At 39.9% G+C, this 25,794-nt stretch overlaps 1 protein-coding gene across 3 annotated transcripts in view; it reads left to right on the top strand.

Annotated features, from left to right (window-relative positions):
- The window catches only part of LOC117970480 (coxsackievirus and adenovirus receptor homolog), a 54,185-nt gene that overhangs the window by 8,458 nt on the left and 19,933 nt on the right, over window positions 1-25,794 (top strand). Inside the window, exons 2-5 of one of the 3 annotated variants that reach the window (XM_059008552.1) lie at window positions 6,230-6,283; window positions 8,848-8,942; window positions 15,164-15,333; window positions 17,188-17,392. In XM_059008552.1, the coding sequence (XP_058864535.1) occupies window positions 8,861-8,942; window positions 15,164-15,333; window positions 17,188-17,392 (457 nt within the window). In that variant the 5' untranslated portion in view covers window positions 6,230-6,283; window positions 8,848-8,860. Of the gene's footprint in view, window positions 1-6,229; window positions 6,284-8,847; window positions 8,943-14,676; window positions 14,854-15,163; window positions 15,334-17,187; window positions 17,393-25,794 lie in introns of those variants that run through there. The other 2 variants (XM_059008551.1, XM_059008553.1) reach the window with 2 other exon arrangements.

The raw sequence follows: 25,794 nt of genomic DNA, 5'->3' as shown, positions 1-25,794 counted from the left end.
AAATAAAATAAAACTTCAAACAGCTGTGCCCTGTGCAGAAAGGCAGCGTGGAGAAGCACATTACCTGTGTTGATTGTGAACTCAAGGTAAAGGAATACCATTTTGTCGAAAAAAAAGAAAAATAAATTAGACTTTTTTACAACTTATTGTGCTGTGCGCTTCTGTAAAACGTTTGCTTCTAAGTTTATTTATCTACGTTGTTCAGTTGCTTTTGTGCATCTGATAATAAACCAATTGCTGTTGAAAGTTTAAAAATGTATTACAATCGTTTCAGTTTTATAAATATGTATGTTGTAAGCCGATGTCTGTTCAGATGTTTATTTACTTACTGTGCCGAGAAAAAGTTTGTCAACCCCAATGATAATTATGGAAATTCCATAGTTTTACCATGATAGCCTTCTTGAATCAAAACCAGTCTTTTCTTAAATATCCAGTAGGGTTTATATTTACCAATTCTATGTCTTTTGAAACAAAACGATGTATGAATTAGACAGACAATGAGTAATTAAGAAAAGGTAAGTGAACCCCTGGTTTTATCAGCTCAATTAAGGGGATAATTAGATAATTAGGTGTTTAAACAATTAGGTGGATCTTCAGGGGTGAGTTTGGGAGGCCCCACCCTATAATCAGAAACTTTGTGAGTTTGGTCTTCACCACACAGGTGTGTGGAAACACGTCATGCCACGATCAAAAGAAATCTCAGAGGACCTCAGAAAAACAGTTATTGATGCTCATCAGTCTAGAAAGGGTTACAAAACAATTTCTAAGGATTTGGGGCTCCACCAATCCACTGTCAGACAGATAGTCTACAAATGGAGAAAGTTCAAGACCACAGTCACTCAAACCAGGAGCAGTCGTCTTACCAAAAACTTTCCAAAAACAAACTGGAAAATCATCAAGGAAGTCACAAAGAACCCCAGAGTAACATCCAAGGATCTGCAGGCCATTCTCGTGCGAAAACCAAACACTGTATTCAAACAGAAGAACCTTATCCCAACCATCAAACATGGTGGTGGGAGTGTGATGGTTTGGGGCTGCTTTGCTGCCTCAGGACCTGGACGGCTTGCCATCATTGACACAACCATGAATTCTGCATTGTATCAGAAGATTCTAGAGAAGAATGTCAGGCCATCCATCCATGAGCTGAAGCTGAACCGAAAGCAAGACAATGATCCTAAACATACAAGCAGATCTACAAAAGAATGGCTGCAGAAGAAGACATTCTGCATTTTAGAATGGCCTAGTCAAAGTCCGGACCTAAACTACATTGAAATGTTGTGGCAGGACCATGCAAGGAAGTCCATGCAAGGAAGCCCTCAAATGTCACCGAGTTGAAGCAGTTCTGTAAGGAGGAATGGGCCAGAATTCCTCAAAACCAATGTTAGAGACTGACCAACAGTTACAGGAAATGCTTAGTTGAAGTCATTGCTGCTTAAGGGGGTGCCACCAGTTACTGAATCTAAAGGTTCACATACTTTCTCACACATGGATATTGAATATTGAATCATTTGTGGATAAATAAATGTTGAAAAAGTATCATGTTTTTGTGTAATTTGTTTAATCAGGTTATCTTTATCTATTATTAGGACTTAGATTAAGATCTAATAACATTGCAGGGTTGAAATATGTGAAAATCCTAAGGGGTTCACAAACTTTTTTGTCAGCACTGAACATTTTCTTGTTTTGATTAGTAAAATAAATGTTCATAGATATGTGTGTGTGTGTAAACAGTGTGTATGTATATATATATATATATATATATATATATATATATATATATATATATATATATATATATATATATATATACAGTACTGTGCAAAAGTTTTAGGCAGGTGTGAAAAAATGCTGTAAAGTAAGAATGCTTTCAAAAATAGACATGTTAATAGTTTATATTTATCAATTGACAAAATGCAAAGTGAGTGAACAGAAGAAAAATCTAAATCAAATCCATATTTGGTATGACCACCCTTTGCCTTCAAAACAGCATCAATTCTTCTAGATACACTTGCACAAAGTCAGGGATTATGTAGGCATATAGTCAGATATATGATTAAACAATTATACCAAACAGGTGCTAATGATCACCAATTCAATATGTAGGTTGAAATACAATCATTAACTGAAACAGAAACAGCTGTGTAGGAGGAATAAAACTGGGTGAGGAACAGCCAAACTCAGCTAACAAGGTGAGGTTGCTGAAGACAGTTTACTGTCAAAAGTCATACACCATGGCACAGCAACAAGACACAAGTAATACTGCATCAGCAAGGTCTCTCCCAGGCAGAAATTTCAAGGCAGACAGGGGTTTCCAGATGTGCTGTCCAAGCTCTTTTGAAGAAGCACAAAGAAACGGGCAACGTTGAGGACCGTAGACGCAGTGGTCGGCCAAGGAAACTTGCTGCAGCAGATGAAAGACACATCATGCTTACTTCCCTTTGCAATCGGAAGATGTCCAGCAGTGCCATCAGCTCAGAATTGGCAGAAAACAGTGGGACCCTGGTACGCCCATCTACTGTCCGGAGAAGTCTGGTCAGAAGTGGCCTTCATGGAAGACTTGCGGCCAAAAAGCCATACCTCCGACATGGAAACAAGGCCAAGCGACTCAACTATGCATGAAAACACAGGAACTGGGGTGCAGAAAAATGGCAGCAGGTGCTCTGGACTGATGAGTCAAAATTTGAAATATTTGGCTGTAGCAGAAGGCAGTTTGTTTGCCGAAGGGCTGGAGAGCGGTACACAAATGAGTGTCTGCAGGCAATAGTGAAGCATGGTGGAGGTTCCTTGCAAGTTTGGGGCTGCATTTCTGCAAATGGAGTTGAGGATTTAGTCAGAATTAATGGTCTCCTCAATGCTGAGAAGTACAGGCAGATACTTATCCATCATGCAATACCATCAGGGAGGCATCTGATTGGCCCCAAATTTATTTTGCAGCATGACAACGACCCCAAACATACAGCGAAAGTCATTAAGAACTATCTTCAGCATAAAGAAGAACAATGAGTCCTGGACGTGATGGTATGGCCCCCACAGAGCCCTGATCTCAACATCATCGAGTCTGTCTGGGATTACATGAAGAGAGAGAAGCAACTGAGGCTGCCTAAATCCACAGAAGAACTGTGGTTAGTTCTCCAAGATGTTTGGGTCAACCTACTTGCTGAGTTTCTTCAAAAACTGTGTGCAAGTGTACCTAGAAGAATTGATGCTGTTTTGAAGGCAAAGGGTGGTCACACCAAATATTGATTTGATGTAGATTTTTCTTCTGTTCACTCACTTTGCATTTTGTTAATTGATAAATATAAACTATTAACATGTCTATTTTTGAGAGCATTCTTACTTTACAGCATTTTTTCACACCTGCCTAAAACTTTTGCACAGTACTGTATATATATATATATATATATATATATATATATATATATATATATATATATATATATATATATATATATAGTCACATTTTCACTTTTCACATACTCCTTTTATTGTATTATTTGCTCTGTACACACTCTTAACTCAGGGGAGATGTTGAGGAGGACAGAGATGTTTAAAACTCCTAATGGTTTATATTTGAGCACTGGACGAGCGGTGTGTCCATGAAACCTTTGTTTAACCAAGAAAATCACTCAGACTCATTTATTTGAAGTTTTACGAATCAGAGCAACATCAGCGCTCCTTCGGTTTATTAAAATGCCTTTAATATTGGATTAGTAGTTTGGCATACCACCAAAACCCAGAAACATGTAACAACAATTAGCAGTCCTAAGTTTATTACAAGCTCAGCATTAATACTTCAATAACATCTATATATATATATATATATATATATATATATATATATATATATATATATACTTTGGTTTTTCAGATGTTTATATAACGTACTCAATAAAAAAATTAAAAAATATATTATATCGGACTGTTCCTCCGTTCGTTATACTCTTTACAGTGTTTTGAATACAGCCGTCAGAAAGACTGCTACGGGTCTTCCAGGTATGAGTATATCTCAGGTCCTTCTTGTGTTAAGCATCTCTCTCCCCTACTCAGTTTAGCGGTACATTCAAACACTGAGCTGTACGATGGCGTCATGTAGGAAGTGGAGGTCAGCACGGGCGGAGACCCAGGAACTCTGATAGAGTTATGTGGACCTCGCCACGTTTTTATCCACTGATATGTAAATATATACATATATATTTAAAAAAGGTACCTGCGATAGGATTCAAATTTCACTAATGAGAGGAATATTCTGTTTAAAACAGGCGATGCTACGTTTGGTAAGATTCTTTTGTTACATTGCATATGAGCCTCACATCAGATGTGATAGAAAGAGACACTTTTTACAAAGCAGCTGTTATTTATTTATTTTTTGTGCATGCACTTCCCCACCTCTCTGTTACCAGGGAAGTCAGGAAGCAATCAGCGCAGCGCACAAACAAACTAGATGCTGATAAAAGCCTGGTGTATTCAGACAAAAATACATTTAAAAAAGTTAAACGTCAAGAAATAATAAAGACAAATGCACGTTAAAAAAAACGACACTCCAAATAAATGAACATGTTAATTGCAGAAGTTAACTGCGATTAATTGACATCCCTAGTATGTACACATAAGTATGTGTGGAATTTGCCACTTTAAAAAAGTTACTTATTTGAGGAAGTGTAGTCTTTATTCTGGTTGTTGTCAGCTTCAAAAATAATTTTAGGTTTTAATTGTGTTTACCCACTGCTACCCCATAATAAATGGTGATATAGAGCAAGCCTCTCTAGTACATTTTGGTACTGTGAGTTAACTCATAGTTAGAGAGCAAGGTGTTAAAGACATTAAACCTTTTTTTTTGTGAATCAAATACGATTTATGTAATATTTGCTGAACTGTTTATCTGTTTCAAAAACCACCCTAACCTGGGGAATGTTTTGAAAATAGATTATTCATTTTATGAAGTCCCATACTACAGTATTTTGCTTGTTTAGCGAATGGTATGTTTATTTTTTTATTGGCAGTGTATTGTATGTTGCTTCACTAGTAAGTTTGTTTTGTGTGGTGTGTATTCTTCGTTTTAAAGTGTTATGTGCACTGGGTTGTAGATAGTAAAGTATTTCTGTTTTTGTTTCGAATGTCACTTGACTAGTTTTACAGATGTGTCATTGTGGGGGTGTTATAGTCCCTAGAGCAATGAAACTTGGCAGGTTGTAGCACAGCACCATATGCAGAGAGGGATGGTTGTTACCTGTCATGATTGGGGCTCTCTCATAGCATACCTATATGTGTTTATGACCCCAGGTATCAATAATGTAGTACTCCAAATGATTGCTCTCCTGTTCTTTCATTCCCTCCAGAATGTTCGTAAACTTGCCAAGTTGTGTTTGTTTTTGTTCAAACAAACATTACATCAGCTTAACAGTTTAAAACGCTGATGTATTAAAAACTATATTTGACGATTTTTTAAAAATAAAAGTTCTAAGGGGAGAATGTGATGTTGCCATAAGGTATAATGTTGGGACTAAAAAGAAAGAGTAATTCATTTAGACAGGTTTTAAAATCAATTCTGTAATGCACAGGAAGCCAATGCAATGATGCCAACACAGGCGTAATGTGAGCCCCAAGTATAGGCGCAGTGCTAACCATTGCAGATGCAAAATTTGAATTGCTTTGCGGCCAGGCAATTATTTTTTTCTGCGCCGTATGTAAGCGGTGTTTCAAAGTGGCTGCTGATTAGAAACAGGTGCAGAGGTGATACAGTGCAGAAATAATCACACAGAAGGAAATCGTAATCCGTTTAGGAAAACATGAGAACATAAGAACATAAGAAAGTTTACAAACAAGAGGAGGCCATTCAGCCCATCTTGCTTGTTTGGTTGTTAGTAGCCTATTGATCCCAGAATCTCATCAAGCAACTTCTTGAAGGATCCCAGGGTGTCAGCAACAACATTACTGGGGAGTTGTTTCCAGACCCTCACAATTCTCTGTGAAAAAAGGGCCTCCTATCTTCTTTTCTGAATGCCCCTTTATCTAATCTCCATTTGTGACCCCTGGTCCTTGTTTCTTTTTTCAGGTCAAAAAAGTCCCCTGGATTGTCAATACCTTTTAGAATTTTGAATGCTTGAATCAGATCACCGCGTTGTCTTCTTTGTTCAGGACTGAATATATTAAATTCTTTTAGCCTGTCTGCATACGACATGTCTTTTAAACCTGGGATAATTCTGGTTGCTCTTCTTTGCACTCTTTCTAGATCAGCAATATCCTTTTTGTAACGAGGTGACCAGAAGTGAACGCAATATTCTAGGTGAGGTCTTACTAATGCATTGTAGAATTTTAACATTACTTCCCTTGATTTAAATTCAACACTTCTCACAATATATCCAAGCATCTTGTTAGCCTTTTTTATAGCTTCCCCACATTGTCTAGATGAAGACATTTCTGAGTCAACATAAACTCCTAGGTGTTTTTCATAGTTCCCTTCTTCAATTTCACTATCTCCCATATGATGGGCTTAAATGTGCTTTATTTTGCTCTTATCTGCCGCCTATTTTACTGCATTTAATCCTGTATTTAAGAATATTGTAATCTGCCAAGTGTTTAACCTGTAGTATTTTGTACTTAATCATATCTTGATGTAACTATCACTATTTAATCATATCCTGATGTAACTATCACTATTATCTGCTGTATTATTGAATTGTGGTTTGTCACACTTGAACAGAAATTATTGTATTTCTTGCTCTTATTGTATTACTTGTATTGTAACACTTGAAATGTATTTGCTTGCGATTGTAAGTCGCCCTGGATAAGGGCGTCTGCTAAGAAATAAATAATAATAATAATAATATGATATTTATAATGCACATTTTTATTGCCTACATGCAATACTTTACACTTTTCTCTATTAAATTTAATTTGCCATGTGTCTGCCCAATTCTGAATGCTGTCTAGATCATTTTGAATGACCTTTGCTGCTGCAACAGTGTTTGCCACTCCTCCTATTTTTCTGTCATCTGCAAATTTAACACGTTTGCTTACTATACCAGAATCTAAATCATTAATGTAGATTAGGAATAGCAGAGGATCTAATACTGATCCCTGTGGTACACCACTGGTTACCTCCTCAAATCAGTACTTTCTGTTTTCTACCTGTTAACCACTCCCTAATCCATGTGCATGCATTTCCTTGAATCCCTACTGCGTGCGCTCAGTTTGAGAATTAATCTTTTATGCAGGTCTTTGTCAAAAGCTTTCTGGAAATCTAAATAAACCATGTCGTATGCTTTGCAGTTATCCATTTTCAATGTTGCACCCTCAAAAAAGTCAAGTAGGTTAGTTAGACACGATCTCCCTTTCATAAAACCATGCTGGCTGTCTCCCAGGATATTGTTACCATATAGGTAATTTTCCATTTTAGATCTTATTATAGTTTCCATAAGTTTACATATAATAGAAGTCAGGCTTATTGGTCTGTAGTTACCTGGTTTGGTTTTGTCTCCCTTTTTGTGGATCGGTATTACGTTTGCTATTTTCCAGTTTGTCGGTACAACCCCTGTGTGAAGAGACTGTTGCATGATCTTGGTTAGCGGTTTGTAAATAACTTCTTTCATTTCTTTGAGTACTATTGGGAGGATCTCATCTGGCCCAGGGGATTTGTTTATTTTAAGAGCTCCTAGTCCCTTTAACACTTCTGCCTCTGTTATGCTAAAGTTATTTAAAATTGGATAGGAACAGGTCGACATGTCGGGCATGTTGTCCGTGTCCTCCTTTGTAAAAACCTGTGAAAAGTAATCATTTAATATATTTGCTATTTTTTTTCTTCATCTGTGATTTTGCCATTTGTGTCTCTTAGACATTTAACCTCCTCTTTGAATGTTCTCTTGCTGTTATAATATTGGAAAAACATTTTGGAATTGGTTTTAGCCCCCTTAGCAATATTGATTTCTGTCTCTCTCTTGGCCTTTCTAACTTCCTTTTTGACTTGTGTTTGCAGTTCCAAGTACTCTTTCTGTGTACTTTGTTTTTGGTCCCTTTTAAATGCTCTGTAAAGTGCCTTTTTTCGCTCAATATTTTTTTTAATTGATCTATTAAACCATTTTGGCCATTTTGTTTTAGATTTAGATTTGTCTACTTTTGGGAATGATCAAAAACTAAACAGTAGTATTTTCTCCCTAATTCACTGTGGCAAAGTGGTTGCTGATTATGAACAGGTGCAGAGGTGATGCAGTGCAGGAATAAACAGAGATTTGTAATCCGGTATGGAAAATAATTATTTTATTTTTGTTATAATCCAGGTCTGGTGACCAAATAATAAACTCTGGTTATACACAGCGATGTGTAAAACACGGAGAACAGTAACAGGGATTGCAGCCCTAAACAATAAACACAGTATCTCTCCCACAATATACAACCACGGTCACCAGTCCTGGGTGCGTGCTGTAGTGCTCGTGGTGGGTGATACAGTTTAAATAGTGCAGTGCTGTTCCGGGTTCAGTGCTGGCTCTTAGCAACAGCTCCGGAACGTGTTAGCCACCTATAAACACACAGGTAACAATTATAGACAAGACAAACAAAACAAACACTCACGATACTCTTAATACACAGTGCACGGGTCCTTCCGGGTCTATTTCGAAACCAAAAACGAAGGAAAAGAGTTACGATTCTCCGGCCCCTTTATGCTATCATGCATGACCCCTTTTGTCACTTAGCGCCCTCAGGTTGGGAAGGAGATTTACAACCAGAAATCATTATATTTCTGTCACACTCACATATACAGTATTTACTATTTCTGATAATTTCTATGTTTTTATTTATGTGTAAATATGTATTTATAGATCTATAAACTGTGCTTGTCTCTGTTTCCTGCAGGATTGCAGCAGGAATGGACGTGTTGTGTTGGAGGAAGCCTGGTGTGTGCTTTAGAAAGTTATTGATGGTGCTCTCTGCAATCTACCTGAGCACAGGTAAGAAACACAGGTGGAAATGAAGTGGAGACAGACATAGAACAGATGGAAAGAGACACTTCTTCACACAGAGTAGTGACTGTATGGAATGGGCTATCTAGTCATGTTGTTGAGGCAGAATCACATGGATCCTTTAAGATCCAACTTGACAAAATTCTGAGATCAATCAGTTACTAGGAACCAACTGGGCAAGCTCAGATGGTCCAAATGGCCTCCTCTCATTCATAAGTGTTCTTATGTTAAGAACATAAGAACATAAGAAAGGTTACAGACGAGAGGAGCCATTTGGCCCATCTTGCTGCCATCTTGACCCTCACAATTATCTGTGTAAAAAAGTGCCTCCTTTTTCTGTTCTGAATGCCCCTTTATCTAATCTCCATTTGTGACCCCTGGTCCTTGTTTCTTTTTTCAGGTCAAAAAAGTCCCCTGGGTCGACATTGTCAATACCTTTTAGAATTTTGAATGCTTGAATCAGATTGCTGTGTGGTCTTCTTTGTTCAAGACTGAATAGATTCAATTATTTTAGCCTGTCTGCATATGACATGCCTTTCAAATATTCTAGTCGCTCTTCTTTGCACTCTTTCTAGAGCAGCAATATGCTTTTTGTAGCGAGGTGACCAGAACTGAACACAGTATTCTAGATGAGGTCTTACTAATGCATTGTAAAGTTTTAACATTACTTCCTTTGATTTAAATTCAACACTTTTCACAATATATCCAAGCATCTTGTTGGCCATTTTCATGATGTAATGTTGTTGAAGCTGACACCCTGGGATCCTTCAAGAAGCTGCTTGATGAGATTCTGGGATCAATAAGCTACTAACAACCAAATGAGCAAGATGTGCAGAATATAAACTGATTTGATTAAAATTGATTTTTAATGTTCATTTTTTGCAACCAGATTGAAGTCTATATTTAGTATCCTGTTGCATTCTGTTTCTGGTGTTTTTATTAGGTTTTTCAACTTGATGTATTAGCGTCCATTTCTCATGAGTTATGGTGGGATCCCATATTCTCCTACCATATAGGCAAACCGGCTGTATTTCATAATATGTGTCAGTTGGAATCAGTTCCCTGTAACAGGGTGTGGAGTCTAGAGTGTGTGTATGTGTGTTGCTCTCTCAGTAACTGGGTGTGCACTCTCTGTCTGTCTCCCTCCCACCCTTTGTTTCAGCTCACCAGTTGAACCGGCTTGCTCAGTAAGTCCTTCAAGGCTAGAGGACTGAGACTTTGCTTCAGCTAGATAAACCTGAATCTGTGTCTAGTGGAATGAGGAAAAGAGGAATGTAAACCAAGAGGGCTGCACGTTTACTCATACCAGTGTGTGTTATAATAAAAGTGGAGTCTGCCCCACTTCAGGCATTGCAAGTGATATAGACCTTATGGGTAAATTATTACCACCTGTTGGCCAAAACAGGTATTTGATTTTTGTACATTTTTGTTTATTTACTGTTCTCTTCAAGATCGACAGATCATATGGCTAAATGATCCATGTGCACGCTTTTCCTTGAATCCCTACTGCGTTCAGTTTGAGAATTAATCTTTTATGCGGGACTTTTGTGTGGCAAAATTGAATAGTTACACATTGCATGCTGTGATTTGATTTGCTTCATTATTAATGCAATGTGTAAACATTTAATGGGCCTATTTATTAATGCATTTGATACATTCATGTTTTTAATAGGGTGTGGGGACCTCCAATTTTCTTTGTGCCTAGGGCCCCAATAAATCTTAATCCGCCACATTACGTTTAAAGCACTAAATGGAATGGCACCAGATTACTTGTCAGAGTTATTGTCTCCCTATCGGCCTCAGCATGCATTGCGGTCAGCTAATTTTTCCTTTTGTTAGTTGGTGCCTTTATAATATTTGTCTTTGTAATTGTTGTTCTATTTTAACCTGTGTGAAGTGCCTTGAATCTTGCGGCATGAAAGGCGCTCTATAAATAAAGATTATTATTATTATAATATGAGAAATTTCAGTCTGGGTTTTGGCCTTGTCATAGCACTGAGACAGCACTTATTTGAGTTAATGATGTGTTGTTATCCTCTGATACGGACACACCTTTGGTTCTTATACTATTAGATTTAAGTGCTGCATTTGACACTTGATCATTCTGTTTTAATTGATCGCCTTGAAAATCTGGAAGGACTATCAGGTTGTGTTCTGTCTTGGTTTTGAACAGGTTGCAATTTGTTACAATAGAGGAGGAGACCTATTTTTTGTCAAAGGTTGCGGGGTGGGGTCCCACAGGGCTCAATTCTTTTAACTCTGCTTTCTTTGTATATGCTGCCTCTGGGCAATATTCTGCATAGCTATGGGGTTAATTTCCATTGTTACGCTGATGATACACAGCTATATTTATCCCTGAAACAGGGTGACACCTCGGCTGTAAATATTTTGAGCACCTGTCTTGCTGACATAAAAAAATGGATGCTTGAAAACTTTTTAATGCTGAACTCAGATAAAACAGGAGTGATGATTCTGGGATCTCGGAAGCAACAAAGTAATATGTCTGATTTACGCCTTGGTGGCTTCTCTTATGAACTTGCAGACACAATCAGAAATGTGGGTGTGATCTTTGACCCAAATCTTTCTTTTGAGACACACATCAGGAATATCACTAACATTTATTTTTATCATCTAAGAAATATCACCAAATTGATAAGTATTTTTCCCACTCAGATACTGGGAGATTGATATGATTATTGTAATGCCCTATTCTCTGGTACTGGCCATGTTATATTTCAACTGCAACTTATACAAAATGCTGCAGCTAGAATTTTAACCGGGACTAAGAGATGAGATCACATTACTCCTGTGCTAGCATCTCAGCACTGGCTTCCGGTCTGATTCAGGATAGATTTTAAGGTGGTGCTTTTAGCTTGTACAGCTAAATGGCTTTTAATACCAGAATCCCAAGCTGCTTACTGTCCCACAAATAAAAAAAAAAAGAGGTGGGAGAGCATTCAGTTATAGGGACCCATAACTCTGGAATGATCTGACTAGCTCTATAAGGGCAGCACCAAGGGTCACTACTTTAAAAAAAAGATTAAAACACACTTTTATAAAGTAGCATTTTTATGCTAAAAGATGTTCCTTTCATTATCTGGCTTGTTTTACTGTTATATGTGTTTATTTTGTTTTTATTGCTTTTCATGCATTATTTTATTAATTAATATTTGTCAATCTTTTTTATTCATGTGATGTGCTTTGTGACAATTTTATTGTGAAAGGCTCTATATTAAAAATAAAGATTATTACTATTAATTCATCTCCTCCCTTCTCAACACCTCTCTACTTTCTGGTCTCTTTCCCTCTGCCTTCAAAAAAGCCTCTATCACTCCCCTCCTCAAAAAACCTACCCTCGACCCCACCTCCCTCCAGAGCTACCGTCCTGTCTCCCTCCTACCCTTCCTCTCCAAAACCCTCGAGCAGACTGTACACCGCCAGCTCTCTGCTTTCCTGTCCAACCACTCTCTGCTCGACCCTCTCCAATCTGGTTTCCGCTCTGCTCACTCCACTGAAACCGCCCTCCTGTCTGTCACCAACTCACTTAAATCTGCCCGAGCTGCCTCTCTCTCTTCTGTCCTAATTCTCCTCGACCTCTCTGCTGCCTTTGACGCTGTTGATCACTCTATTCTACTATCATCTCTCACTGACATGGGGATCTCTGGCACTGCTCTGGCCTGGTTCTCCTCCTACCTCACTAACCGCACTTACCAGGTAACCTGGCGTGGAGCAACCTCCACACCTCACCCTCTCTTAACTGGAGTCCCCCAAGGGTCAGTCTTGGGTCCTCTCCTGTTCTCTCTCTACACCCGCTCCATGGGCCCCCTCATCGCATCCTATGGTTTCTCATACCATTTCTATGCTGATGATGCTCAGATTTTCCTCTCCTTCCCCACCTCTGACTCCACCATCTCCTCCCGTATCTCTACCTGTCTGTCTGCTATTTTCCTCCTGGATGCACTCGCATCACCTCAAACTCAACCTCTCTAAATCAGACCTCCTTTTCTTTCCCTCCTCTTCCCCCTCCTCTGATCTCTCTATCTCTGTTCCTCTGGAATCTACCACACTCTATCCCTCTTCCTCCACTAAGAACCTTGGAGTCACCCTGGACCCCTGCCTCTCTTATTCCCAGCACATCTCCACTCTGGCACGCACTTGCCGATTCTTCCTGAGCAACATCCTTAGAATCCGACTCTTCTTCACCAACTACGCCACAGAGCTCCTGGTCCAGGCCTTGGTACTCTCCTGCCTAGACTACTGCAACTCCCTCCTGGCTGGCCTCCCTGCGTCCGCCACCCGTCCGCTCTCCCACGCAACTCCACTACTCCGCTCACTCCACTGGCTACCGATCACCGCTCGCATCCAGTTCAAGACTCTTGTACTAGCCTACAGATGCCTTGACCAGACTGCACCCAGCTACCTCCAGACCCTCATCTCTCCCTACACCCCCACTCGACCTCTCCGCTCCGCCTGCACTAGAAGACTGGCTCTACCTCCGCTACGCTCCCCTGCCTCCAGAGCCCGCTCCTTCTCCACCCTCGCTCCGCAGTGGTGGAATGACCTTCCTACAGATGTCAGGACCGCCCAGTCCCTGACCACATTTCGGCGCCTCCTTAAGACTCACCTCTTCAGACAGCACCTGTAAAACTCCTCTGTTTTTCCCCTGGGACACTATCACCCTTCCTTAAATGCACTTTATTTGCTCTTATCTGCCCCCTATTTTACTGCATTTAATCCTATAATTCAGAGTACTGTAATCAGCCAAGTGTTTAATCTGTAGTATTTTGTATTTAATCATATCTTGATGTAACTGTCACTGTTATCTGCTGTATTATTGAATTGTATTTTGTCACACTTGTACTTACTTGAACCAAAGTCATTGTATTTATCTTGCTGTTATTGTATTACTTGTACTGTAACACTTGAAATGTATTTGCTTACGATTGTAAGTCGCCCTGGATAAGGGCGTCTGCTAAGAAATAAATAATAATAATAATAATAATGGAAAATTCAGATGCGTTCAGATACCCCAATACTTGAGGTACGGTGCTACCAATTATGTGTGTTTGTATGTGTGTGTGTAGGTGAATGTTTCTGTGTGTTTGTATGTGTGTGTGTAGGTGAATGTTTCTGTGTGTTTGTATGTGTGTGTGTAGGTGAATGTTTCTGTGTGTTTGTATGTGTCTGTAGGTGAATGTTTCTGAGTGTTTGTATGTGTGTGTAGATGAATGTTTCTGTGTGTTTGTGCATCACTAGATTGAAAACCCCACCTGTTTTCATGCCAGATGACTGAGATCAGGCATGTTTTTGCATGTTCAGACATTCCATTCACCAATTTAGGGCATTGTTGATAAATGACAGAACAATTAAAAATATCAGTGCGTTTACCACACCCTGCCCTTGAACAAGGGAGGAAATGATAACAGAAACTCAGATAGCATATAGCAAAAAGCAGGGCGGAGGAGTAGATACTTCATGTTTTAAAGGCAGCAGTGTGGAGTAGTGGTTAGGGCTGTGGACTCTTGACCGGAGGGTTGTGGGTTCAATCCCCGGTTGGGGACACTGCTGCTGTACCCTTGAGCAAGGCACTTTACCTAGATTGCTCCAGTAAAAACCCAACTGTATAAATGGGTAATTGTATGTAAAAATAATGTGATATCTTGTAACAATTGTAAATCGCCCTGGATAAGGGCGTCTGCTAAGAAATAAAAATAAATAAATACATTTGCATATTCATTTTTTATTAATTTATCTTACTAACATTTTTGTTTTAAGTTCTAAAAAAAACGAAACCATAGTCTTGTCACTAAATTACCTAATTACTAACTTGCTGTGGGTATGTGAATGCAGTTATAGTTACAGTCTTTATTACTAACTTGCTGTGGGTATGTGAACGCAGGTATAGTTACAAAGTCTTTATTATTAACTAGCTGTAGGTATGTGAATGCTTGCTGTATGTGAATGCATGTATACTTACAGAGTCTTTATTACACTTGCTGTGGGTATATGAATGCTTGCTGTAGGTATGTGAATGCTTGCTGTATGTGAATGCATGTATAGTTACAGAGTCTTTATTACACTTGCTGTGGGTATGTGAATTCTTTCTGTGGGTATGAGAATGCAGGTATAGTTACAAAGTCTTCAGGGCACTGGGTTTCAAAGTGGGACAGAGAATTTTTGACTGAGTGTATTTGTTTCCCCATCTGCAGATATGACTGTGGCAATGAAGGTGACCTCCATTGGGCCACAGACAGTCCGCAAAGCCCGGGGCGAGACAGTAGTTCTGGGATGTACTTTCATCGCTGACGACGCAGATAGGGGAGAGCTGGACATTGAGTGGTCGATCATGAGCCCAGATACAACACAGAAAGATGAGCTGGTGAGAGAGAGGAGGGGAAGAGAGGGTGGAGGGGAAGAGAGGGTGGGGGGGAAGAGAGGGTGGGGGGGAGAGAGAGGAGGGAGGGGAAGAGAGGGTGGGGGGGAAGAGAGGGTGGAGGGGAAGAGAGGGTGGGGGGGAAGAGAGGGTGGGAGGGAAGAGAGGGTGGGAGGGAAGAGAGGGTGGGGGGGAAGAGAGGGTGGAGGGGAAGAGAGGGTGGGGGGGAAGAGAGGGTGGGGGGGAAGAGAGGGTGGGGGGAAGAAGGGGAGAAGGAAAGACACTGATCAAAAAAAGCTCTTGCTTTTTCTTTCATTTACCTACACTCAGTTACTATAAACCTACTTTTTAGCTTTTTCGAGGACAAAACTAATCAGGTTTTAATCAGCTAATACTAATTTACACAATAATTAGTACCTGATAAAATACTCATTGGCTAAAAACTGTGTAAAAAAATCAGTAAAAAATTTGCTGGGAAACAATCCAGGGAATTAATCAGTAAAACATGGTTTATAAAAAGGATTCATGAACTGAAAACTTGATTCAATTAATTAAAATTAGGCTTTTGACCCCATATCTTCTTGCTATTACAAATCAAGAGCACTCTTATAGCTTTGCAGATCTAACCAACACAGAAAACAAAGGATGACACGATACAAACCAGATCATACAAACTAAAAATGTCACCCCATAAAATGGTGCAGTCATTTGACAACTATGGTGATGCTACATCTCTCCCTGGACAAATGATCTTTTAATTAGTTGTACCTTTTGCAGTACGATATATCAGTGCTATTGGGTTATTATTTGTTTTACTAATGTACCAGAATGCTTGGCTATGGCATTAGGTGTAGAAAAGTCAGTGATTTGGTATGTGTGTACACAAAAAGTAATCTAATAACCCTACACAGTGCTTAACATATAAATTTGTAGTTGAGTGCCATAGGTAGGAGACCAATCTGTGTTCTGCCTTATAAAGAGAATACAAGTGCCAGTGTAATGGCAGTATAAAGGGTTATCTGATAACGAGGGAGCACCGTATTAGTTTATAGAAATAGCTTCAAATATGATTGTATACCTTCCTCTTCGGTTTTTACAATGTTTCTCCAATACTGAGACAATTATTTTCTGTCTGAAAAGTGTAGTTTACAAGTCCAGTGATGAGGTTGTATAATGCACAGGTGAGACCACACTCCAGTTCTGCTCATCACAGTACCAAAGGGACAGTGTGGACCTCAAAAGAGTCCAACGAAGAGCAACCAGGCTAATCCCAGGTTTTAAAGGATTCAGCTATGAAGACAGGCTGAAAGAACTGAATCTGTTCAGCCTGGAACAAAGAAGAATTAGGGGAGACATGATTGTAGTCTTTAAAATCTTAAAAGGAGTTGACATAGTTAACAGCACAGAAACCAGGACACAGGTGGAAAATAAGTGGACACTTAGGAATAGATGTTCAAAGGTAATTTTTGAAAATGTAACCAAGCCACATTGTTGCTGCTGAATCATTGGGGATCTTTCAAGAACTAGCAAGATACAAGGTGCAGCTGATTGGGTTCAATTGGGCTACTAGGAACCAAACAAGCATTGGTGGAACAAGCCACTGGGGCCGTTTTAGGACAACTCTAATGCAGTGGCGTGCCGTGACAAAATGGACTGGGGTAGCAGAGTCGTCGCATGCCACTGCTCTAATGTAGTACGATTAAAAAAAATCTATGAGCTTGTTAAACAAGAGCCCAGTGCTTATTTCAATAACCCAATCAATCTAAATAGCAGTAGTGCCTATAAATGGAGCTTTTTGAGTGGTGGGTGACAGTTCTAAGTACATAATTATTAATTATGGATTATTGATTCCTTCTCCAGATCCTGGGTTTTTCTGGGGGTGAGGTGTTTCATTACGGCAGCCAAGATCTCAGCAAACGTTTGAGCTTCACGGCTAAGAACCCAGCATTGGGTGACGCCTCTATTTCCATAACAGACCTGAAACTTGGAGACACAGCAACCTACCAGTGCAAAGTGAAGAAAACGCCGGGCATTGATACACGCAAGGTTACATTGGTGGCGGAGGGTAAGACACACATGTTTAATAAAATATTATAATATATTTTTGAAGTGTATCAGTCTTAAACATACTGAGTTATTGGCCACTGTTTCTAAAGGTGCGTTTACACTTACACTCAGACCTGAGCTGGGTTAGGGTTAATCAGATTAAAAGATTCTTATCATTTGAGCCACCCGTTTACACTTGAGCACAGACCTAAACAGGCTTTGGCCCTGTATGTGCACGCATTAGCCCCTGAACTGTAGTATGTACCTGATGACATCATATTGACCAAACCTTGTGTGAAGACATTTCCCCACACCAAAACACAGAGGCGGAAGTGTTTAGAACAACAAGTCTGCCCTTTGTGTCACTTGTGTATTTCTACTTCAAGGTGGCAATTCCATGCCAATTCAAATTTAATTTTGCAATCAGAAATGGAGCGAAGTATCAAAAACTTGCATATCGGTACTGTCTACCTGTCAGATATGTAAATAACACCTGTTTCATTAAATGTCCACTTCTAAATGCTCTTCTTAAGGGGTATGTGGACATTTAAAGAAACAGGTGTTATTGTATAAATGTATACATCGGTCTGACAGCTGTTCAATTTGGGAGCTCTACAAGAAAAAGCCCAACCAGAATTCTAGCGGCGGTATTCTGAACAAGCTACAAGCGGTATACCACATGTTTTGGGACACCAGAAAAAAGTGCATTACAATAATCATTCTAGATGAAACAAAGGCATGCATTAGTCTCTCGGCATCATACGGAAATAATTGGCTATATTTCTCAAATGGTAAAAAGATGCTTTAGTAACTTCCCTAATATGAGTTTCAAATGAGAGATCAGGATTAAAGATGACCCCCAAACTTAATTTCTAGTTTAAGTTTTGATGACAGACTGCAACGGTCGAGCTCATGTAATCCCACATTTCCTTTTAGTTCGTTCTGTGATCCCACTGGCTAAACCTCTGTTTTATCTGAATTCAATATTAGAAAATTCTGTGACATCCAATGCTTGATGTCTGTAAGGCAACTAGCTAATAACACCCAGGCAGAAGAAATTCCTGGTTTTAGGGACAAATATAACTGGGTATCATCAGCATAGCAATGGAAGCTCACACTGTGTCTGCGGATAATCGATAGCATATATAATGAAACAGCAAGGGACCTAGAATAAAGCCCTGTGAAACAGCACAGACAACTTCCGATAAGGCCGATTTTACCTCCCCAATAGAGACGAACTGAAACCTATCAGAAAGATAAGATTTGAACCAGGATAGGACAAGGCCAGACAGTCATACATGCTTTCAAGATGATTCAGTAGGATAGAATGGTCTACAGCAGTGGTGAGCAAACTTTATAAATGCTGCTCTCCTTTTTTAGCATACATTTTGTCGCCCCCACCCCACACACACATTAAACATAAAATGTTAGAATTAACTTCATATTTTAACAGGTATTTTTTTTCCCGATTTCGTGTAAGTCGTGTATTTTTTCCTTAACCCCAAAAAGTCCAGATTTAGCTCAATACAGACGTGTATCTAACATTCAACATTTAAAATCACTTTGTGAGCGAACATTTAGTTAAATACAGACGCGTATCTAACATTCAACATTTAAAACCACTTTGTGAGCGAACATTTAGTTAAATACAGACGCGTGTCTAACATTCAACATTTAAAATCACTTAAATACAGACGCGTATCTAACATTCAACATTTAAAATCACTTAAATACAGACGCGTATCTAACATTCAACATTTTGTGAGCGAACATTTAGCTGACATGTTAAAACTGTGTTTCCAACAAATAAATCAATTAATTTAAATATTTTGTTTACACTTCACAAGTCAACATTTAGATAACATTTCTAACAAATAAATCTGTGAAAAAATACATGTAACTTAATATTTTTGTTTAAACTTAGCAATTCAACATTTACCTGAAAGATACATCTGAAAACATTATCAAGCAATTAAATCTATAAATGAAAGAAAATTGGGGTTTTCACAAAATAAAGTATGCACACCGAGCGCAAAGTGAACGACACCAATACAGCACGAGTACAAAAAAAATTATTTAGCTAGTTGTGAAAAGAAAAGAATGTCTCCTTTTGCTCCTTTTGTGGAGACAAAATAAAATAAATAAAACACAAAAAAATAGACTATGGGTACACCAGACACTAAAACAAAGGAAACAGTTTGGTGAATACCACCGGCTTATTAAATAGCTAATCTTATTATTATTATTGCTCAACATTATTAAAACAAAGAAGCGTCATTTTACAGAAATACGAAACCAGTTGGTGCTCCCCATCACTTTGACTAAAATAAAGACAGACATACCATCAATTTTCAATTGTTCTGAACATAAGAAGAGCATAAGAAAGTTTACAAACGAGAGGAGGCCATTCAACCCATCTTGCTCGTTTGGTTGTTAGTAGGTTATTGATCCCAGAATCTCATCAAGCAGCTTCTTGAAGGATCCCAGGGTGTCAGCTTCAACAACATTACTGGGGAGTTGGTTCCAGACCCTCACAATTCTCAATGTGTAAAAAAGTGCCTCCTATTTTCTGTTCTGAATGCCCCTTTATCTAATCTCCATTTGTGACCCCTGGTTAGATAAAGGGGCATTCAGAACAGAAAATAGGCTATTTCTTGCCATGTGGCATCCTTCTTTTTATTGTCTTTATAACCACAAACACTGGCATCATAAAGAACATTATATTTTTCGACTTTAATAATTAAATTCTCATTGTGGCAAAGTGGTTTGCATTGTGCAGGTGTAGAGGTGATGCAATGTGTAAACAGATGACAAACAACAAAGTTCACGGTCCAGACAATTCTTTATTTGTTTTATTTGTAATCCAGGTTGTGTTGGCGACCGTAAATAATAATCCCAGGCAATACACAGCAATGTGTACTGCAGATTTTAAACCACGGGTTACAGACACGAAATAATAAACACAGTATGAACACACAACACAACACAAACACGATCACACACACGCACACACACACACACACACACACACAACACAAGCATGATCACAAGACCAGAGGGAGTGCCAACGTGCACGTGTGAAATACAATTTATTAGTGAACAGTAGTGCAATGCTGTCCGGGTTTGTGCTGGCCTTTGGTGACAGCTCGCGGTTCGTCTAACAAAAAAAAAAAAGAGTACAATTAGAAATGACAAAACAAAGAAACAAATACAGGACTTTTTTGACCTGAAAAAAGAAACAAGGACCAGGGGTCACAAATGGAGATTATATAAAGGGGCATTCAGAACAGAAAATAGGAGGCACTTTTTTACACATTGAGAATTGTGAGGGTCTGGAACCAACTCCCCAGTAATGTTGTTGAAGCTGACACCCTGGGATCCTTCAAGAAGCTGCTTGATGAGATTCTGGAATCAATAAGCTACTAACAACCACACAAGCAAGATGGGCTGAATGGCCTCTCTCGTTTGTAAACTTTCTTATGTTCTTATGTTCTTATGTTCTTGTGTTCTTATGTTCTTATGTTCTTGTGTTCTTGTGTTCTTGTGTTCTTATGTTCTTATGTTCTTATGTTCTTATGTAAACACTCACAGTTCTTTTAATACTCTCCTTCAGCGGTTCTCTTGTAACCATAACAAAGGAGCAGTTCACTCGGCCACATCCCCTTTTGTACCTTCAGCCATGCCCCCTTGGTTAGCGAGTGAAATCACTTTTCGCGATTGCCACACCGCTTCCCGTCTGGGGCGATGACTTGGTGTAACGTGGCTCCGCCCCCTTTCTAGATGGCCGACTTCCACCTTTCCCTGGAATTAATTGTCAGGCCATCCAGTCCGGGGCACACTGTTCCCTTTACACAGTGCCCTCACAGGTCGGGAGGGAGATTTATAACTAAGATTCATTCTTTATCTGTCACACTCATTGATATTGATTTTCTGTGGTAATCTCTGCATCAGCGAGACAGTGACAGTCTGACAGCCACTACCTTTGACCTTATTTCTGACTGGTCAATTGCGACATGAACAGTGCGTAGCGCAAAATACAAATAAAACAAATGTATTTCTATATTTGCTTGCTTCGCTTGTGGTGTGCATTTCTCCATTTAAATCAATAGTTTTAATTATTTTTGATTCGCTCGCTCATGCCCAGGGTGCATAGCCTTTAACATGCAAGCCCATGTCCATTGATGTATTTGATTTGGCATTGTATGTTGCAGAGCTGCACTTACACTCTGACTTTTAGAATGTGTTTGTTAACATTTATGTATTTAGCAAAATCTGACTTTTTTTGTTAAATCTAGGAAAAACTACATGATTTACATTAAATCTGGGAAAAAATACCGGTTAAAACATTGGTGTTTTTTTACACTTGTCACCCCTGTTCACTGCAGTTTCACTGACACACTTGCCACTTCTTAAGAACATAAGAAAGTTTACAAATGAGAGGAGGCCATTCAGCCCATCTTGCTCGTTTCGTTGTTAGTAGCTTATTGATCCCAGAATCTCATCAAGCAGCTTCTTGAAGGATCCCAGGGTGTCAGCTTCAACAACATTACTGGGGAGTTGTTTCCAGACCCTCACAATTCTCTGTGAAAAAAGGGCCTCCTATCTTCTGTTCTGAATGCCCCTTTATCTAATCTCCAATTGTGACCCCTGGTCCTTGTTTCTTTTTTCAGGTCAAAAAAGTCCCCTGGATTGTCAATACCTTTTAGAATTTTGAATGCTTGAATCAGATCACCGCGTAGTCTTCTTTGTTCAAGACTGAATAGATTCAATTCTTTTAGCCTGTCTGCGTATGACATGCCTTTTAAACCCGGGATAATTCTGGTTGCTCTTCTTTGCACTCTTTCTAGAGCAGCAATATCCTTTTTGTAACAAGGTGACCAGAACTGAACAGAATGTTCTAGGTGAGGTCTTACTAATGCATTGTAAAGTTTTAACATTATTTCCCTTGATTTAAATTCAACACTTCTCACAATATATCCAAGCATCTTGTTGGCCTTTTATTTATAGCTTCCCCACATTGTCTAGATGAAGACATTTCTGAGTCAGCATAAACTCCTAGGTCTTTTTCATAGATTCCTTCTTCAATTTCAGTATTTCCCATATATTTATAATGCACATTTTTATTGCCTGCATGCAGTACTTTACACTTTTCTCTATTAAATGTCATTTGCCATGTGTCTGCCCAGTTCTGAATGCTGTCTAGATCATTAGGGCATCAAAATGGGTAGTAGGAGGAGAGCGCTTGGCTTCTGGAATGCGACTACCACCAATTCGAGCATACATGGATGACATGACAACCATGACTACAACAGTAGCCTGCACTAATCGGTTTTGGGCAAATTAACCAATAACATTGAATGGGCATGAATGCAATTCAAGCCCACTAAATCAAGGAGCATCTCTATAATTATAGGCAAAGTAGTAGATAAAACATTCTTCATTAATGGTGAGGCAATACCAACAGTGTCTGACAAGCCAGTCTTGGGAGATGGTACGACGGGGATCTAAAGGACACAGTTTGTGTGGGAGAAGTTAGACAACAAGCAGTGGAAGGGTTGAAGAGCAAGACAGCTGCGCTGTACCAGGCAAACTAAAACTCTGGTGCTTTCAGTTTGGTCTACTGCCGAGGTTGCTGTGGCCACTGACTGTGTACGAGGTTTCTTTGACAACAGTAGAGAAGCTGGAAGCTTTAATCAGTTCATACATCAGGAAATGGTTGGGAGTTCCATGCTGCCTCAGCAGAGTGGGACTTTATGGTAAAGGAATACTGCAGCTACCAGTCTCTGCTCTAACCGAGGAGTTTAAGTGCGCCAAGGTCAGACTGGAAATGACATTAGTAGAGTCATGCGACAAATGCGTAAGGGAGGCAGCACCTGTGTTGAAAACTGGAAGAAAGTGGGCGGCAAAGAAAGCTGTGGAAGATGCAAAGGCTGCCCTTCGAATTGGTGATATCATGGGGCAAGTTCAGCATGGAAGAGGGGGTCTTGGTTTCGGTTCAGCTCCTCCTACATGGCACAAGGCAGCCCCAGCTCAAAGGAGGAAGCTGGTAGTCAACGAGGTGCAAAAGCAGGAGGAGAGGATGAGGTGTATAAAGGCCATTTCCCAGGCCAAGCAGGGTGAATGGATGAGATGGGAGAGTGTGGAGTAACGCAAGATTGGCTGGCAAGACCTATGGTCAATGGAACAGAGCAGGATCAGTTTCCTTATCAGGTCAACATATGATGTTCTCCCATCATCACAGAACCTAAACCTCTGGGTAGGAGAGGATCCCTCATGTCCTTTGTGTTCATCACCTGCAACATTAAGGCACATTTTGACAGGATGTAAGGTGGCTTTCCAAGGACGGTTTACTTGGCGCCATGACCAGGTGCTGTGATGTTTGGCCTTAGCATTGGAAGACAAGCGTAACATGACCAATAAGTTGACACCTGTTCCGTCAAAACATTACACACAAAAGACAACATTCCTCCGCCCAGGAGAGCAACCACCAAGAAAAGGTGTTAAAACCAATCCTCGCCCAGGACAACTGGAAGCTGCTAGAGACTGGAAAATGCTGGCAGATGTTGGTCAACGGCTTATTTTTCCACCTGAGATTGCCACCACGAACCTTCGACCAGATATTGTCTTGTGGTCTGGATCAGCACGCCTTGTTCACCTGGTAAAGTTAACAGTGCCATGGGAGGATGCTGTAGATGAGACGTATGAGAGGAAGAAACTGCTGTATGTTCAACTAGCCACTGAAGCGGAACAGCGAGGATGGAGAGTCCGGGTTTACCCAGTAGAAGTGGGTTGTCGAGGATTTGTGGCACACTCTACAACCCGGTTTCTCCGAGACGTCGGATTCAGTGGCCAGGAATTGCGTCGCACAGTGAAGAACTTATCTGAAGCAGCAGAGAGGAGCAGCAACTGGCTGTGGTTGAGATGGAAAGATTCTGGCTGGTGATCTCAAGCACAATAGAAAGAAAGAAACGCTGATGTACAGGTAAGTAAGCTGGGCTGAGTTGAGTGGGGGACGGAGGGGGGTGATGCTGGGACGCCAGAATCACCGTCGAGCCCTCTTGAGGTGTCATGGGCTAGTCGACGAAACACTGAGGATGGAAGGTGCCCACTTGAAGACCCCAGAGATGTACCCTACTTAGCTCAATCCAGACGGTTGTCATGCTGATGAGCTGGGGAGGACGCACTGTGGTTGATCCCCGGAGCCAGCATCGCAGCCATTGTGTGTGCTGATGCGCCAGGGAGGCAAAATAAGCTGATCCCTGGAGTCAGCATTACACTTCAGCCATTAACACCAGACAGAAGGATATCTACATCATCATATGGAAGGAAACGTAAATGGATGGAGACACATATGGATCATATTAGTTTACTGTAAAGCTACGTCTTAGTTGGTGCTTATCTTGGCGAGAGCCGAGTTCAAATCAGCATGAAGTTTTAACATCTACTCTCATGTAATGGAAATCATTAGATAATTTTGAATGACCTTTGCTGCTGCAACAGTGTTTGCCACTCCTCCTATTTTTGTGTCATCTGCAAATTTTACAAGTTTGCTTACTATACCAGAATCTAAATCATTAATGTAGATTAGGAATAGCAGTGGACCTAATACTGATCCTTGTGGTACACCACTGGTTACCTCGCTCCATTTTGAGGTTTCTCCTCTCATCAGTACTTTCTGTTTTCTACATGTTAACCACTCCCTAATCCATGTGCATGCATTTCCTTGAATCCCTACTGCATTCAGTTTGAGAATTAATCGTTTATGCGGGACTTTGTCAAAAGCTTTCTGGAAATCTAAATAAACCACGTTGTATGCTTTGCAATTATCCACTGTCGATGTTGCATCCTCAAAAAAATCAAGCAGGTTAGTTAGACACGATCTCCCTTTCCTAAAACCATGCTGGGTGTCTCCCAGGATATTGTTACCATATAGGTAATTTTCCATTTAGGACCTTATTATAGTTTCCATAAGTTTAAATATAATAGAAGTCAGGCTTTGGTCTGTAGTTACCTGGTTCGGCTTTGTCTCCCTTTTTGTGGATCAGTATTACGTTTGCAGTTTGCAGTCATATTTACGTTTGCAGTCTGTCGGTACAACCCCTGTGTCAAGAGACTGTTGCATGATCTTGGTTAGCAGTTTGTAAATAACTTCTTTCATTTCTTTGAGTACTATTGGGAGGATCTCATCCGGCCCAGGGGATTTTTTTATTTTAAGAGCTCCTAGTTCCTTTAACACTTCTGCCTCAGTTATGCTAAAGTTATTTAAAACTGGATAGGAACAGGATGACATGTGGGGCATGTTGTCTGTGTCCTCCTTTGTAAAAACCTGTGAAAAGTAATAACTTAATATATTTGCTATTTTTGATGGCACTGTTTGGAACACTATAAATCATGGTGTTAAGCTGCAGGTAGAAGGGGTGA

This window comes from Acipenser ruthenus, chromosome 37 (assembly GCF_902713425.1).
Source record: "Acipenser ruthenus chromosome 37, fAciRut3.2 maternal haplotype, whole genome shotgun sequence".
Classification (NCBI taxonomy): Eukaryota; Metazoa; Chordata; class Actinopteri; order Acipenseriformes; family Acipenseridae; genus Acipenser; species Acipenser ruthenus.
The sequence above is the reverse complement of the archived record's forward strand: the minus strand, read 5'-3'. Positions and strand labels throughout refer to the sequence as shown.